The sequence below is a fragment of the Rhinopithecus roxellana genome, chromosome 12, assembly GCF_007565055.1.
Source record: "Rhinopithecus roxellana isolate Shanxi Qingling chromosome 12, ASM756505v1, whole genome shotgun sequence".
Taxonomy (NCBI): domain Eukaryota; kingdom Metazoa; phylum Chordata; class Mammalia; order Primates; family Cercopithecidae; genus Rhinopithecus; species Rhinopithecus roxellana.
Window position 1 is genome coordinate 15387225 of NC_044560.1, and position 14346 is coordinate 15401570.

The 14346-nt window shown below is 52.3% G+C and overlaps 1 protein-coding gene across 2 annotated transcripts; it reads right to left on the reverse strand.

Moving 5' to 3' along the window:
- Positions 1 to 371: 371 nt before the first annotated feature.
- ZNF683 (zinc finger protein 683) lies at positions 372 to 10018 on the reverse strand. 2 transcript variants are annotated; one of them, XM_030942250.1, is made up of 6 exons: positions 9867 to 10018; positions 7693 to 7820; positions 6827 to 7031; positions 3563 to 4257; positions 1765 to 1893; positions 372 to 760 (listed from the first exon to the last, which is right to left on the reverse strand). In XM_030942250.1, exons 2-6 carry the CDS (start codon positions 7804 to 7806, stop codon positions 389 to 391), a joined length of 1515 nt encoding a protein of 504 aa, XP_030798110.1. In that variant the 5' UTR covers positions 7807 to 7820; positions 9867 to 10018; the 3' UTR covers positions 372 to 388. The 2 variants fall into 2 exon arrangements, with proteins under 2 accessions (XP_030798110.1, XP_010378717.1); XM_010380415.2 differs by having other exon boundaries at positions 7693 to 7817; positions 9867 to 10008.
- Positions 10019 to 14346: the final 4328 nt, after the last annotated feature.

The following is a 14346-nucleotide window of genomic DNA, read 5'->3' on the forward strand; positions in this document are numbered from 1 at the left end:
ACCGGCTGAGGGGCATGTGGCCAATAGGGACGGTGAAACCCAGGCGGTGGGGGCAGCAGTACCCTCTGCACAGGTGTTGGGAACAGGACAATGTGCCCGACTGGGCAGCACAGTTGGCACCCTGCAGCGCGCTGGAGGGCTAGACTGTCCGTCGGTGAGTAGACAAGGAAGGCCTGGTCCTAGACAGGGAGTGGAACTCAAGCCCAGCTAAAGCAGATGGCTGCAGGCACCCACGGCACACACAGGCAGCACAGGCCTTTCCTGGCTGAGTCCCCTGACCTGCTCCCAGGCAAAGTGTGAGGTCTGGCAAATACACAGTGGCTTTCCCTCACCCCCCAGCTAACAGTTGAAGCTCAGGAAGCCTCAATGCGTGAGAGAAGAAACATTTTTAATTGTTCTGGCCCTGCCCCCTCCCCAGGGGAGTCCCAGCACTGCTCAGGCTCACTGCTTTTGCTTTCCCCTGGGATGCTGAGGACACTTTGACCTCGTCTATGTCACAGCCCACGTGTTTCTCTGATGCCACCGCCATAAGATCTAGTGCCCCCTGGTGCCATTGGGCAAGGCAGGCCAGAGAGGCCAGGGGCAGCTGGGTGTGCACCAGGCCACAGGGCTGTGGGGCATGCAGTCGATGGTGCAGCTTCAGGTGGATGTGCTGGGTGAAGCGACTCCGGCAGACACTGCACTGGAAGGGCCGGGTCCCTGAGTGAAGGCGCAGGTGGGTCTTGAGGTTACTGGAGCTGCTGAAGCGCTTGTGGCACACCTGACAGGAACAGGCCCTGGCATCAGCTTTGTCCTCTGGGCTGGCTCAGGCCTTCTACTCCCTCTCCTCATCTTGGAAATACCCATGACCCACCTCTCTTTCCCTCCAGGCCTGGAAGCTCTTCCAGTGATTTCTCCCTGGGTCCCACAGTATCTAACACATTAGAACCAGGCCGACTTGGGTTAGTGTCCTTCTTTTACTCCATGTGTGACCTTGTAAAAGTGACTTCTCCTCTCTGAGCCTTCCACTCCTCATTGGCAACATTGGTTATTAATAACTAGCGTCATGGATATAGTGGACTGAATAAGATCATCACCTAGAACTCTTAAGTGTGGAGCTGCAGCTTCAGTGGATGTAATGAACATTTACAGGGGGCTGCCACATGCCTGCAGTTGGCTTCACCTAGTCTTCCCCAGGACCCTAGGGAAGCACGACTAAGTACTAGTACAACTCCTATATTATAGTAAGAAAACAGAGGCTCAGAGGAGTGAAGCCACTAGCCAAAGGTCACACGACAAGTTGGAGACAGCTAGGATTTGAACACAGGTGGCCTGATTTTGCAGCCCAGACTCATAATCATGGCACTGCTTTCATTTCTGCCCCTGCAAAATGGGAAAGAACCCCTGCCCTTCTGACTTCCTGAGGGATGTGGCTGGGCTCACAGAAGGAGGGAGCTGACATCAAGCTGATAGTTTTTCTACTTTGATACTACGGGTACACTACAGCATTAACTCCTCCAACAACTCAGGGAGGTAGATAATGGTTATCCATCTACTCTCCATGACCTCCAACTTCATTGTTCTCTCCCTCCCCCAGGCCTTTGGAGTGACCTTCAGTATTACCCATTCCAGGCTGAGAGGGGTCATTTTCAATTTTCACTCCCCCTTCCCATCTCCACTTGCTCAGGAGGACTGGGGAATGGAGGCTGCAGGTGCCATCCCTCCAAGGGCCTAAAACGTCTCGCCAGCCTATAGGAGTACAGAGTAGGCGGAGGAGGATCTCACCGAGCACTTGTGGGGCCGCTCCCCAGTGTGCACCAGGTGGTGCTTCTGCAGGTGGGCGAGCTGGGTGAAGCTCTTCTGGCACAAGGCACACTGGAATGGACGCTCTCCACTGTGCACACGCAGGTGGACCTGAGTCAGATGCGAGAGAAATGCTGCCAACTGCCCAGCACCCCCAGCAGGGCCTGAGGTCCTCTCCGAATCTCTGCCCACTTCCCTCTCCCTCCCTGTCATCTCCCTCAGGGCCCATCATCCCCAGGATACCTCCACTCTTTCTGCTGCCCTGCAGGGGAGATGGTAGTGGTCAGAAGGCCAGGTAAGAGGTACCCCAGGTATGTTGTGGAGCACTGCTATTCAAAATGTGGTGCACATTGGCCGGGCGTGGTGGCTCACACCTGTAATCCCAGCACTTTGGGAGGCTGAGGTGGGCAGATCACCCGAGGTCGGGAGTTGGAGACCAGCCTGACCAACATGGAGAAACCCCATCTCTACTAAAAATACAAAATTAGCTGAGTGTGGTGGTACATGCCTATAATCCCAGCTACTTGGGAGGCTGAGGCAGGAGAATCACTTGAACCTGGGAGGTGGAGGTTGCGGTGAGCTGAGATTACGCCATTGCACACCAGCCTGGGCAGCAAGAGCAAAACTCTGTCTCAAAAAAAAAAAAAAATGTGGTTCACAGACCGGCAGCACTGGTATCACACTTAGGGAGCATGTTAGAAATGCAGGTTCTCAGGCCCGGCCCCAGACCTGCTGAACCAAAAACTCTGGGAGGGCTGGGCACACACACGCTCATGGCTGCAATCCCAGCATTTTGGGAGGCCGAGGAGGGAGGATCAATGGAGCCCAGTAGTTCAATACCAGCCTGAGCAACATATTGGGACCCCGTCTGTACAAAAAAATTTAAAAATTAACCAGGTGTGGTGGTGTGTTCCTGTGGTCCCAGCTGCTGGGGAGGATGAGGTGGGAGAATCCCTTAAGCCCAGGAGTTTGAGACCAGCATGGGCGACAGAATGAGACCCCACATGAAAAAAAAAAAGATAACTCTGGGGCTGGAGCTACTGTTGAGGCTGAGGTGGGAGGGTCGCAAAAACTCTAGGAATCTGCATGTTTACTAGCTCTCCAGGTGGTCTGAGGCTCATGAAAGTTTAAGAACTCCTGCCCTGAAGGATCCAGTAATGCTTTTTTCCCCATAACCACAACGTGCCCTCAACTTCAGAGCTAGCCAGCGAGCGCACAGCTTCCGGCCTTTGCTAACGCACTGAGATGCGCCCCTGGGCGCCCCCTGCTGGACGGTGCGGATGGTGAGGCCAATCGCACCGGCGGTGGCGCTGATTTGTGGGATCCCACTTGAAAAAGGTTGGTCATAGGACTGTGGTCTAGACTCACCAAAATCTACCCATTCCCTCATCTGACTGCCCAGAAAAATAACTAAGAAGCTTAACTGGGAGTCCAGAAAGGATGGTTGTCCAGGAAAGGGCTTTCTTTGCCCAGAGCAAATGTTGAGAGACTGAACCTAACACTACCATTAAATCAGGGTAATCTTAGGCAAACGCTGCCCATTAAAAGCCTCAGTCTCCCCATTTTAACCTAAATGAGACGATCTCATAGGCAGTCCTCTAGGGTGGCAAGGACTTTGGTGGCCGTCTTATCCTATATTTCTACCCAAATGAACCATCCAAGGTCACTTGGCCCTAGAGTGACTTCTAGCTTTGAGGTCCTTGCTTCTAGAAGCAGACGGGGGTGCATGGGGGGCCCTGAAAGATGGTGAAGGGAGCAGCAGAGCCCAGGAGGCAGGTACCTTGAGATTGGAGAGCTGCCCAAAGCTCTTGCCACATACATTGCACTCGTACAGGATTTTGCCATTCTCCTTTTTCAGTGGGTAAGGCAAGGCTGTGGTGCCTGTCCGGGAATTCAGTGGGACTCGCTTTGCTGGAGATGCCATGCCACCATGCTCCAGGCCTGGGGAGTCGGTTGGGGCAGCTCCAGCACCTGGATTTCGGGCCTGGGAAGGCAGGGCTTGGCCAGAGGCTTGGAAGGCCCCTGGGTAGGGAAGCAGGGTCTCCCCCCAAGTGCTGGGGTGCCCAGGCTCATTGACCATCATCAGCAGGCTAGGCATAGCCATTGTGGGGTAGGAGTTGTCTTGAGGCAGCAGGAGGAGGTGGGGACATTGGTCAGAAGGTAGGGCCCCATAGGTGAATAGGTGGGGTGGAGGCAGGAGAAGTGGGTATCCAGGGTAGAAGGTGTGGAGGAGGAATGGGAACTCCTTGGAGATGGAGTTGGCAGGGGGGCAGGGGCAGAAAGCCAAGGGGCTGGGGCTCTTTCTGTTCAGCAGTGGTGGTGGGGAAGAGCTGTTATGAGGAAAGAAGGCTGGGCAGGGGGCCCCATCGCCAGCTCTTTCTGGCTGTTTTCTCAGCTTGTCCTTGTTCCGTGGGTACTTGACTGTGAGTTTCTTATCATCGGTGGAGATGGCATGCAGCCCTGGTGGCTCTTGCTCTAAGCAGGAAAAGGAAGGCGGTCAGGTCCCCACAGTCTGGGGTGAGGTTCTGTCCTCCATCAAACCTGCCCTGCCCAGGGCTGAGAAAGACCTCCAGCCTGCGAGCCTGCTAGCATTTTTGTAGTGCTGAACAATTTCAGGGGGAGAAAACAGTTCAAGGTCCCTATTAGACACCCAGGTTGAGAAGTCAAGTGGGCAGATGGATAAATTGGGTTGGAGTTTAAAGGAGAGCTCTGAAGTGGAGACATAAATCCAGGTGCCATGGGTACAGATAAGATCACATAAGGGTGAGGCTAGATCTGCTGTGTCCAAAATGGCAGCCACTGGACATGTTACTAGATTTACATTAATTAAAATGATTATAATAAAAAATGAAGTTCTCAGTTGCACCAGTCATATTTACAGTGCTCAGCAGGTATGGTATTGGACAGCACAGGTATAGAATGTTCCCATTATTGCAGGGAGTTCTAACAAACAGTGCTATTCTAGATAAAGAGTACTAAAATGAAAAACCTGTTAAAAAGTAAACTGTCAGCAGGCACAGTGGCTCATGCCTGTAATCCCAGTGCTTTGGGAGGCCAAGGCAGGAGGATTGCTTAAGCCCAGGAATTTGAGACCAGCCTGGGCAACAAAGTAAAATCCCATCTCTACAAAACAATAAGAAAATTAAGGCCGGGTGTGGTGGCTCACGCCTGTAATCCCAGGACTTTGGGAGGCCAAGGCAGGCAGATCACCTGAGGTTGGGAGTTTGAGACCAGCCTGACCAATATGGAGAAACCCCGCCTCTACTAAAAATACAAAATTAGCTGGGCATGGTGGTGCATGCCTGTAATCCCAGCTACTTGGGAGGCTGAGACAGGAGAATTGCTTGAACCTGGGAGGCAGAGGTTGTGGTGAGCCACGATCATGCTATTGCACTCCAGCCTGGGCAACAAGAGCGAAACTCTGTCTTGAAAAAAAAAAGAAAAGAAAAGAAAACAAAGAAAATTAGCCAGGTGTTTGTGGCATGTGTCTGTAGTAGTCCCAACTACTCAGGAGGCTGAGGAGAGAGGATTGCTTGAGGGCAGCAGTTGGAGGCTGCAGTGAGCCATGATTGTGTCACTACACTCCAGCCTATCTAAAAAAAAAAAAAAAAAAAAAAAGCAAGTTGTCTTGTGGTTGGATCCTTATTTACTCAATCTCACTGAGCTGTTTCACTCTGTGCTCTGTGCTGGGGTCCTAGAAATAAAGAACACAGCAAGAGAGCCCTTGCCCTCCAGGAGGTCATTGTCACATAAGGAAATGGTATGTTACAACAAACCTAGAACCCGGGTAGAGATGAGATCCCACTTTTGTGGATGAAGAAACCAGTCCCATGGCCAGGCGCGGTGGCTCAAGCCTGTAATCCCAGCATTTTGGGAGGCTGAGGCGGGCGGATCATGAGGTCAGGAGATCGAGACCATCCTGGCTAACATGGTGAAACCCCGTCTCTACTAAAAAAATACAAAAAACTAGCCAGGCGAGGTGGCGGGCGCCTGTAGTCCCAGCTACTCGGGAGGCTGAGGCAGGAGAATGGCGTAAACCCGGGAGGCGGAGCGTGCAGTGAGCTGAGATCCGGCCACTGCACTCCAGCCTGGGCGACAGAGCGAGACTCCGTCTCAAAAAAAAAAAAAAAAAAGAAACCAGTCCTTGGTGTTGTGTCCAAGTCCATAGAAATAGAAAGGGCAGAACCGGGACTCCAACCCCAATTCCCTGACTCCCAGCCCAGTGCTGTTTTTTTTTTTGTTTTGTTTTGTTTTGTTTGAGATGGAGACTCATTCTGCCACCCAAGCTGGAATGCAATGGTGTGGTCTTGGCTCACTGCAACCTCTGCCTCCCGGGTTCAAGCAATTCTCACGCATCAGTGCTTTTATAAGACCCCAGTCCTTTTATAAGACCCCTCTAGGGCTGGGCGAGGTGGCTCACATTTGTAATTTCAGCACTTTGGGTGGCCGAGGCAGGTGGATCACCTGAGGTCAGGAGTTTGAGACCAGCCTGGCTAACATGGCAAAACCCTGTCTTCACTAAAAATACAAAAGCTAACATGGCAAAACCCTGTCTTCACTAAAAATACAAAAATTAGCCGGGGGTGGTGGCACACGCCTGTAATCCCAGCTACTCTGAGAAGCTGAGGCAGGAGAATCGCTTGAACCCGGGAGGCAGAGGTTACAGTGAGCGGATATCATGCCATTGCACTCCAGCCTGGGCAACAGAATGAGACTCCGTCTCACAAACAAACAAACAAACACCTCTCTAAGCAGACAAAGTACCATCCCCAACCCCCATGACCTGGGCTATACCTACACCAGCTCCCACACACACGTCTGAGAAGCCAGTGCCCAGCTTCTCTGGCTCAGGTATCACCACTGGAAAGCCCCCTGCACCCTCAGGCCAGAATTCCAAGGCCAAAATGTGGAATTACAGTATGGCCAAGGCTCTGTCTTCATCAGTGACACTGCGTTGTCTCCACCACCCATCCCCAAACCTAGCAGTGCCCCCCAGCCTCTAGCCTCTGCCAGGCACAGGTGCAGCCCCGTGCCCTGGGCTTACTCATGCTCAAGGTGTCCTCTTGGAGGCCCTGCAGGGCTGTGCCCAGGGGTGCCGGCCGTGGGGTGCACAGGTTCAGGTCCATGTCCTGTAGGCAGGCCAGCAGTGCAGACCTGCCCGGTGCCAGGGGCAAGGGACACAGCCAGCTGGCACAGGATGGACCATGAGCATCCACTGTGTCTGGAAGTGGTCTGCAGGCTGAGAAGACCTGGAGGGCAGGAGCAAGGGGTTTGGGGGCTGGTGACTGGGACTCCATGGGTCCCTTAGATGGCCCCTACCCCGATTTTAGTTTCCGAAGGGGAGAATAAGCTAAAACAGCCACCACAATCCATATCTGTCACTCAAATGACATCTCTTCCTTCATCCAAAGATCTCTTTCCCCCAGAATTTTCCCACCCATTGCAAGATTGCCCTCCTCCTGTCCCCAGGGCCCCCTCTAGCCCTGTTCTCCCTCCCTGCCCAACCCCATGTACCTCTGACCACCCTGGTCCCCAGGGTATCTCAGACCATCACTGTAATTTGAATGGCACCACAGTGAGCCCAAAGAAAATCCCCATCAAAGACTACAAACTCCGCAAGATGGCCCTGAGCCCCCGCTCACTAAGGCCCAAGGCCATGGTCATAGCAGCCAAGCCTGCTGCATGAGGCTTCCCCTTCTTATTCCCCACAGGAGAGTCTGAGTCCTTGAGGCAATGGGGAGAGGGTCTGTGGCTCCTCAAAGGAACATCCCTATGACGTGCCTGGACTAGGGGGTGCTCAGGACTGGGGAGGAGGTTCAGGTCCCTTCAGACATTCCCCCTTTTCCTCCTAACGTCACCTCCTACTATAAGCAGACTACCCACAAAGGTAAGGCTGGGATTCTACCTTACCTGGTCATCTCGGAAGAGCTGGAAGCCCAGGCTGGGAGACAGGGAGCCCCCTGTACCTCCCAGGGCCATGGGCCTGTGGCAACAACCCAATTGTGTGGCTGGTTCTTCCTTCATATCCCCATTACCTGCTGGGAAACAGGTGAGTTACAGGTAAGCTGTGGAGGTCCTGCAAATAGGAGTCTGAGTTCTAGGATTGGCTGTCCCATTAACATGCTGCGTGACCACAAGCGATTCACGTCCCTTCCTGGACTCAGTTTCCCTATCTGCGAAATGGGAAGGTTGGTCTAGTTGATGTGTAAGGAGGCTCTCACTGTTGACATTTAGAAGCCAATGATGCTCTCCTGGTAGGTGTGGGAAGATTAAATAGAGATTGGCCAGGTGCAGTGGCTCAAGCCTGTAATCCCAGCACTTTGGGAGGCTGAGATGGGAGGATCTTTTGAGGCCAGCAGTTCCAGACCAGCCTGGGCAACATAATAAGACCCTCATCTCTACAAAATAAAAAATACGGCAGGCACGCTGGCTCACACCTGTAATCCCAGCACTTTGGGAGTCCAAGGCAGTTGGATCACCTGAGGTAGGGAGTTCAAGACCAGCCTGGGCAACATGGTGAAACCCTGTCTCTACTAAAAATACAAAAATTAACTGGGCATGGTGGTGCACACCTGTAATCCCAGCTACTCAGGAAGCCGAGGCATGATAATCACTTGAACCCAGGAGGCAGAAGTTGCAGTGAGCCAAGATCGTGCCACTGCACTCCAGCCTGGCAACAGAGTGAAACTCCTTCCCCCCCCCAAAAAAGAGGAAGGCCCATCGTTCCAGCCTGGGCAACAGAGAAAAAAAGAGGGAGGCCCAGACAGTTGGATCACCTGAGGTCAGGAGTTTGAGACCAGCCTGGCTAACATGGTGAAACCCCGTCTCTACTAAAAATACAAAAATTAGGCCAGGCACAGTGGCTCATGCCTATAATCCCAGCACTTTGGGAGGCTGAGGCGGGCGGATCACCTGAGGTCAGGAGTTCAAGACCAGCCTGACCAACATGGTGAAACCCCGTCTCTACTAAAAATACAAAAATTAGCTAGGTGTGGTGGTGGGTGCCTGCAATCCCAGCTACTCAGGAAGCTGAGGCAGGAGAATCGCTTGAACCCAGGAGGTGGAGGTTGCAGTGAGCTAAGATCATACCACTGCATTCAGCCTGGGCAACAGAGCAAGACTTTGTCTCAAAAAAAAAAAAAAAAAAAAATTAGCTGGGCGTGGTGGCTCATGCCTGTAGACTAGGGAGGCTGAGGCAGGAGAATCGCTTGAACCCAAGAGGTGGAGGTTGCAGTGAGCCGAGATCACATCACCGCACTCCAGCCTGGGCAATAGAGTGAGACTCGCTCTCAAAAATAAATAAATAAATTAGCTGGGTGTAGTAGCCTGTGCCTATGGTCCCACTCGGGAGGCTGAGGTGGGAAGATTGCTTGAGCCTGGAAGGTTGTGGCTGTAGTGAGCTGAGATTACACCACTACACTCTAGTCTCGGTGATGACAGAGCAAGACCCTGTCTCAATCAATCAGTCAATCAATGGAGATTAGCCATTCGGAAGTGAAGAGCAGAGCTGTCTTGAGAGGAGAGGAAGGCCCTCATGGAGGTTACTTCCAAGAAAGTGCAGAGATCTGAGGAAACATTCCAGATTCTTCAGGGCTACAGAGAAGCCACCCCCTTCTGTGCTGAGAGGGATCCCTGACTCTACCAACCAGAGGCCCCCCACCAAGGGGAACCCTGCATCCTAGCTCACCCAGACAGCTCTTCTGGACAACTGAAGACACCTCAGTGTCCTGTCACCCAGGCTGCCCAGCTCAGCGCTCTCACCAGGGATAAAGCCTGAATGAGTGGACCAAGCCCCTGGATGCCCCTGACTGGCCTGACAGAGAGACGCGAGTGCCCAGCTGTCTGCTCACCCAGCACCAGGCTTCTCTGCCATCTTCCACCTGAGGCCACACAGCACAGGGGTCACTTCAGCCCAGCAAATGTCCCAAGACCCCTTCCCCGTCCCCTCAGGGACCACCCTTTGAATCCCAAATGCCTCTCAGACCCTAAAATCCTCACTCCAGTGTCTCAGCCCTCCAAAACCCCTTCTCCTTTCCCTCTTTCCTCTCTCCTCCCAACGCTGCTTCAGGTCTCAAAGCAAATACCATTGCCACCCGAAAGGCCGCTGGCTGTGGGGCTCTCCACTCGGCGCTGCAGCAGTGCTCCTGGCTGGGAAGGAAGGAGGTGGGCAGCCAGGCCACAGCTGCCTGTGGCTGAGGCCCCGGTGGGAGTGAGAGATGGCAGGAAGGTGTTACATTTGAAGTTGCCACAGATAGGAAGTGGGTGCAGGCAGGCCTGGGGGCCCTGCAAGGCCTGACAAGGGGGCACTATCCACTCAACTTTGCCTACCTGTGGCAGCTCTGGAGGACAACCTACTGGTGTGCATTGCAGTGAACTGGGGCTACTGGAATTTCAGGATGTGTGTATGAGTGGGGCGGGCTGTTATTTCTGTTCTCAAAGAACCCAGATGGCTGGGCAGGAGGACAGAGTAGGGCTCAAAGGCTGGACAGGGAGGCCTTCTGTGGAGGGGAGCCAAGCTGAGATGAAGACAGGCATTGATGACAGGGAGACAGTGATGGTGACAGGTAGGGACAGGAACAGGCAGAGACAAGAACAGGCAACATAGAAGGATATGGAATGAGACAGAGAACAGAGCAGGCAGCTGATCTCACAGAAATAACAAACACGTTTTCCTCCTCCAAGTCCCATCTCAGATCTCCTGACCCTGGAAAGTTTTATCCTCTAATCTAGAGGCCCCAAGAGGCAAAAGCTAATTCAAGGACATGGCCAGGTGCGGTGGCTCACACCTGTAATCCCAGCACTTCAGGAGACCAAGGCAGACCCTCTCTTGAGCCCAGGAGTTTGAGACCAGCCTGGACAACAAAGCAAGACCTCATCTCTACAAAAAATACAAAACTTAGCTGGGCATGGTGACTTGCACCTGTGGTCCAGCTACTCAGGAGGCTGAGGCAGGAGGATCACTTGAGCCCAGGAATATAAGCCTGCAGTGAACTAGGATACTGCTACTGCACTCTAGCCTGGGTGACAAAGAAAGATCCTATCTCTTAAAAAAAAAAATAGACATAGCAAAATGGGTGTAAGGCATGACTAGGCCAGGTGCGGTGGCTCACATCTGTAATGCCAGCACTTTGGGAGGCCAAGGTGGGCCAACTGCTTGAGCCCAGGAGTTCAAGACCAGCATGAGCAATATGGTGAAACACCATCTCTACAAAAAATACAAAAATGAGCCAGGCATGATGGCGTGGGCCTGTAGTCCCAGCTACTCAGGAGACTGAGGTGGGAGGATCACTTGAGCCGGGGAGGTCGAGGCTGCAGTGAGCCAAAATGATGCCACTGCACTCTGGCCTGGATGACAGAGCGAGACCCTGTCTCAAAAAAACATAGATAAATAAGGAAAAGACATGTATAGATACAAAAAGGGAGGCCTCATAGGCCAGAAGGTGGCTTTTTAGCCTGAGCAATGTCACTATTCTTGTGAGCATGAGAAGAGGCATCATCCCTGCAGCCTCACACAAATTCTGGTGTGCGTGAGTCTGGCCCAGGGTGCAAAAGCCCCAGCCAGCCATCAATCTCCATCCCAGCCACGCCACCCTGGTGTCCCAGAACACACAGGGACATCTCAGGCTGTGCACCATGGGCTGGGGCATGTTCCTGGGGTTTCTCGGCCAGCTCAGCCCCTTGGGCTGTGACTCACCCTCTACTGTGGAGAGTCCTCCACATAACTGATCCCAATATGTTTGTGAGCATCTCAAGCACAGGGACCTCTGTCTACTCATTTTGGTTTTCCATGTAGACATTTGTCAGGCTTTTTTGGATGCCCAGCATCTGAAACTTTTCCCCTACGTGAGTTTTGAGGGAGGCAAAAGGTACCTCCCATTACAAAAGCCAAAATGGCCAAATACTTAGTTTCAACCTCCCTCCCCAGCACTTCATGCAGGCACACTAGGACTAGGTCGATCAGATTGTCCCCACCCAGATAGCAGGTCAGAAGCCAGTGCCCCTGGCTGAGTGCAGTGGTTCACGCCTGTAATCCTAGGACTTTGGGAGGCTGAGACGGGCAGATCACTTGAGGTCAGGAGTTCAAGACCAGCCTGGCCAACATGGTGAAACCCTATCTCTACAAAAATACAAAAATTAACTAAGTGTGGTGGAATGTGCCTGTATTTTCAACTAGTTGGGAGACTGAGGCAGGAGAATTGCTTGAACCCGGGAGGTTGCAGTGAGCTGAGATGGCTCTGCTATACTCCAGGCTGGGCGACAGAGTGAGACTACATCTCAAAAAAAAAAAAAAAAAAAAAAAAAGCCACTGGCCCTGAGGTGGCAGGTCTGTGGAGACTCTTCTCTACAACAAAGGCTGTGGTACCACATCCGGCTTCCAGGGCAGTGGAGGAAAGAAGGGGGTTTAGGGGAGGCTGCAGAGTCTGTGCAGGGCTGGTCCTGGGGTTTGATATTTGGCCATGGTCTTGTCTACTTCCAGCCTCCCTTGATCCATCCTGTTCTCCAAGCCTCACTCTCCAGACTTCTCAGACCTTCTGTGAGCTTTTCTAACATCTTTTCAACAAATTCCTTCTGCTTAAATCCTCCTGAAATGGTTTTTGTAGCTTACAGCTGATAATACTGCATTATACATGCTCGGAATGGAAGATGAAGTAACAGCGTTCCAGTTGGAATTGTCCAAGGAGCAGAGTTAATAGCCACCTTTACAAGCAGCTTTCTTGCTGTGTCTGGCACTGTGCTAGGGGCTTCATAAACTTTATCTCATTTAGTCTTCACAATAAACCTGTGTGGTGGATTTTATTATTAGCAACTCACCTAGAGTCATACAGCAAGTAGTCAGGAGCTCTTTAGTGGCAAACCTCAGACTCTGCCATCTCTTGGCCATGTCAGCTTCCCCCACTACGACAGATACCCCCTCATTTCTTCCTCTCTTGCTCTCTCTTCTGACATGCTGTTCCCAGTGCTTCCCCCGACCCCTCAGTATCCTTCAGCTTAATGGGGGCTTAGTTCACCAAAACTCCACTCCCCAAGAGAGCCCTCCAAGAACCCCAGGCCACAAGCCTGCCTCCCCTGCTGTCTTGCTGGGTATCACAGGGAAGTGAGGGGGCACCAAGTGAAGTTTCCTCCCCTCCAAGGCACATCCCCACACACCTTTGGCTTCCATCTGCCAGCTCTGCCCTCTCCTGGCATCACACTCTGCTCCCAACTCTCAGAACACTTTGCACAACCTCTCCGTTAGAAAAAAATAAAAAAGGAAATGGCCTTGGAGATTTCCAAATCTCCAATCCTGAAAGCTCCCCGGCTTGGCTAGGAAATGTCCCAGGAGGTGGGCTGAGGACAGACTCCCTCAGGTTCCCACGTGGAGCAACCTCTGCCTGCCAAGCCCTTCCTTGCTCTCATCTCCCAGATCATCTGTCTTGTCAGCCTCCATGCCCTGTGATGTCACAGGCCTAACTGTGATGCCACAGGCCTAACTGTGACATCAGCTTTCCCCACATCCCCTGGGGAGGTAGCACAAAGCGAGGAACATGGTCTTCTAACTGGGGAACGTGAGCAGATGCCTTGACCAGACCAGAGACCCAAACCAAGGAAAGGCCATGGTCACGGACCACGTGAGCTGGGGAAGTGCGGATAGAGGGGAAGTAGGGAGCTGACTCCAGGTGCAGGGGCACATTCGGGAGGCCTCTGAAGAGGAAGTGCCTCCACAGTAGGGGACAAGAGCTGGAGGGGCTGGGTCCTCGGGCTCTTGGTGCTCACTGCACACTTTCTTCTGCCTTTCGTTAGTTGCAAAATAATGCATACTAGTGGTAAACATTTCAAACAACAGAAAATGTAAAAACAAAAAAAGGAAGCTCCTCCTCCTTCACAATTTCCCAGTGGTCAATGTGAACTGTTCAGTGTTTACCCTTCCAGACATTTTTCTGTGAACCAACAAGCAGGTAAATTGATTTTTTTGATTGCTTTTTTTTTTTTTAAAGGAATGAAGAGACTTATTGAAAATGAAAGTCCACTCCGCAGTGTTGGAGCAGGCCTGTGTATAGGGGTTCAAAGGCCCTGTTACAGAGTTTTTGAGAGTTTAAATACCTTCTACATGTGGTACACCCTATGTAAATGAAGAGGATGAAGTAAAGTTACAAAGTCATTTACTCAGGGTATCTCCTGTGGAGAAGATATTTCCTGTCAGAGCTGAAGTGTGAATTGGCCTTATGTTTCCTGCCTCCAGACCCTATTTCCCTGCCTCATCTCCCGGCTAAGAGATGTGATTGTGATCTCCATAAATCTTCATGGGAGGCAGAGGGACCGATGGTCTTTTTCTGCAACTGCTTCATGCTGGCCTGGGCGTAGTCCCTCCCTGTTGGGAATCATGAAACTCTCACCCTGTTCTGTCTAGTGGAGGCAGGGTAGCTTCTTGATGGGCAGGGGTGGTGTCTTCACCTGGATCCTTTGTTGCATGATCATCTGAAGCTTGATGGTCTTTTTTTGCTGGCATGCCAGGTTTCTGGGTTCTCTCTCCCTGAGCAGCCCCAGGGATCCTGCTTGACTCTTCTTCTGGGCTGGCTCGCCAAA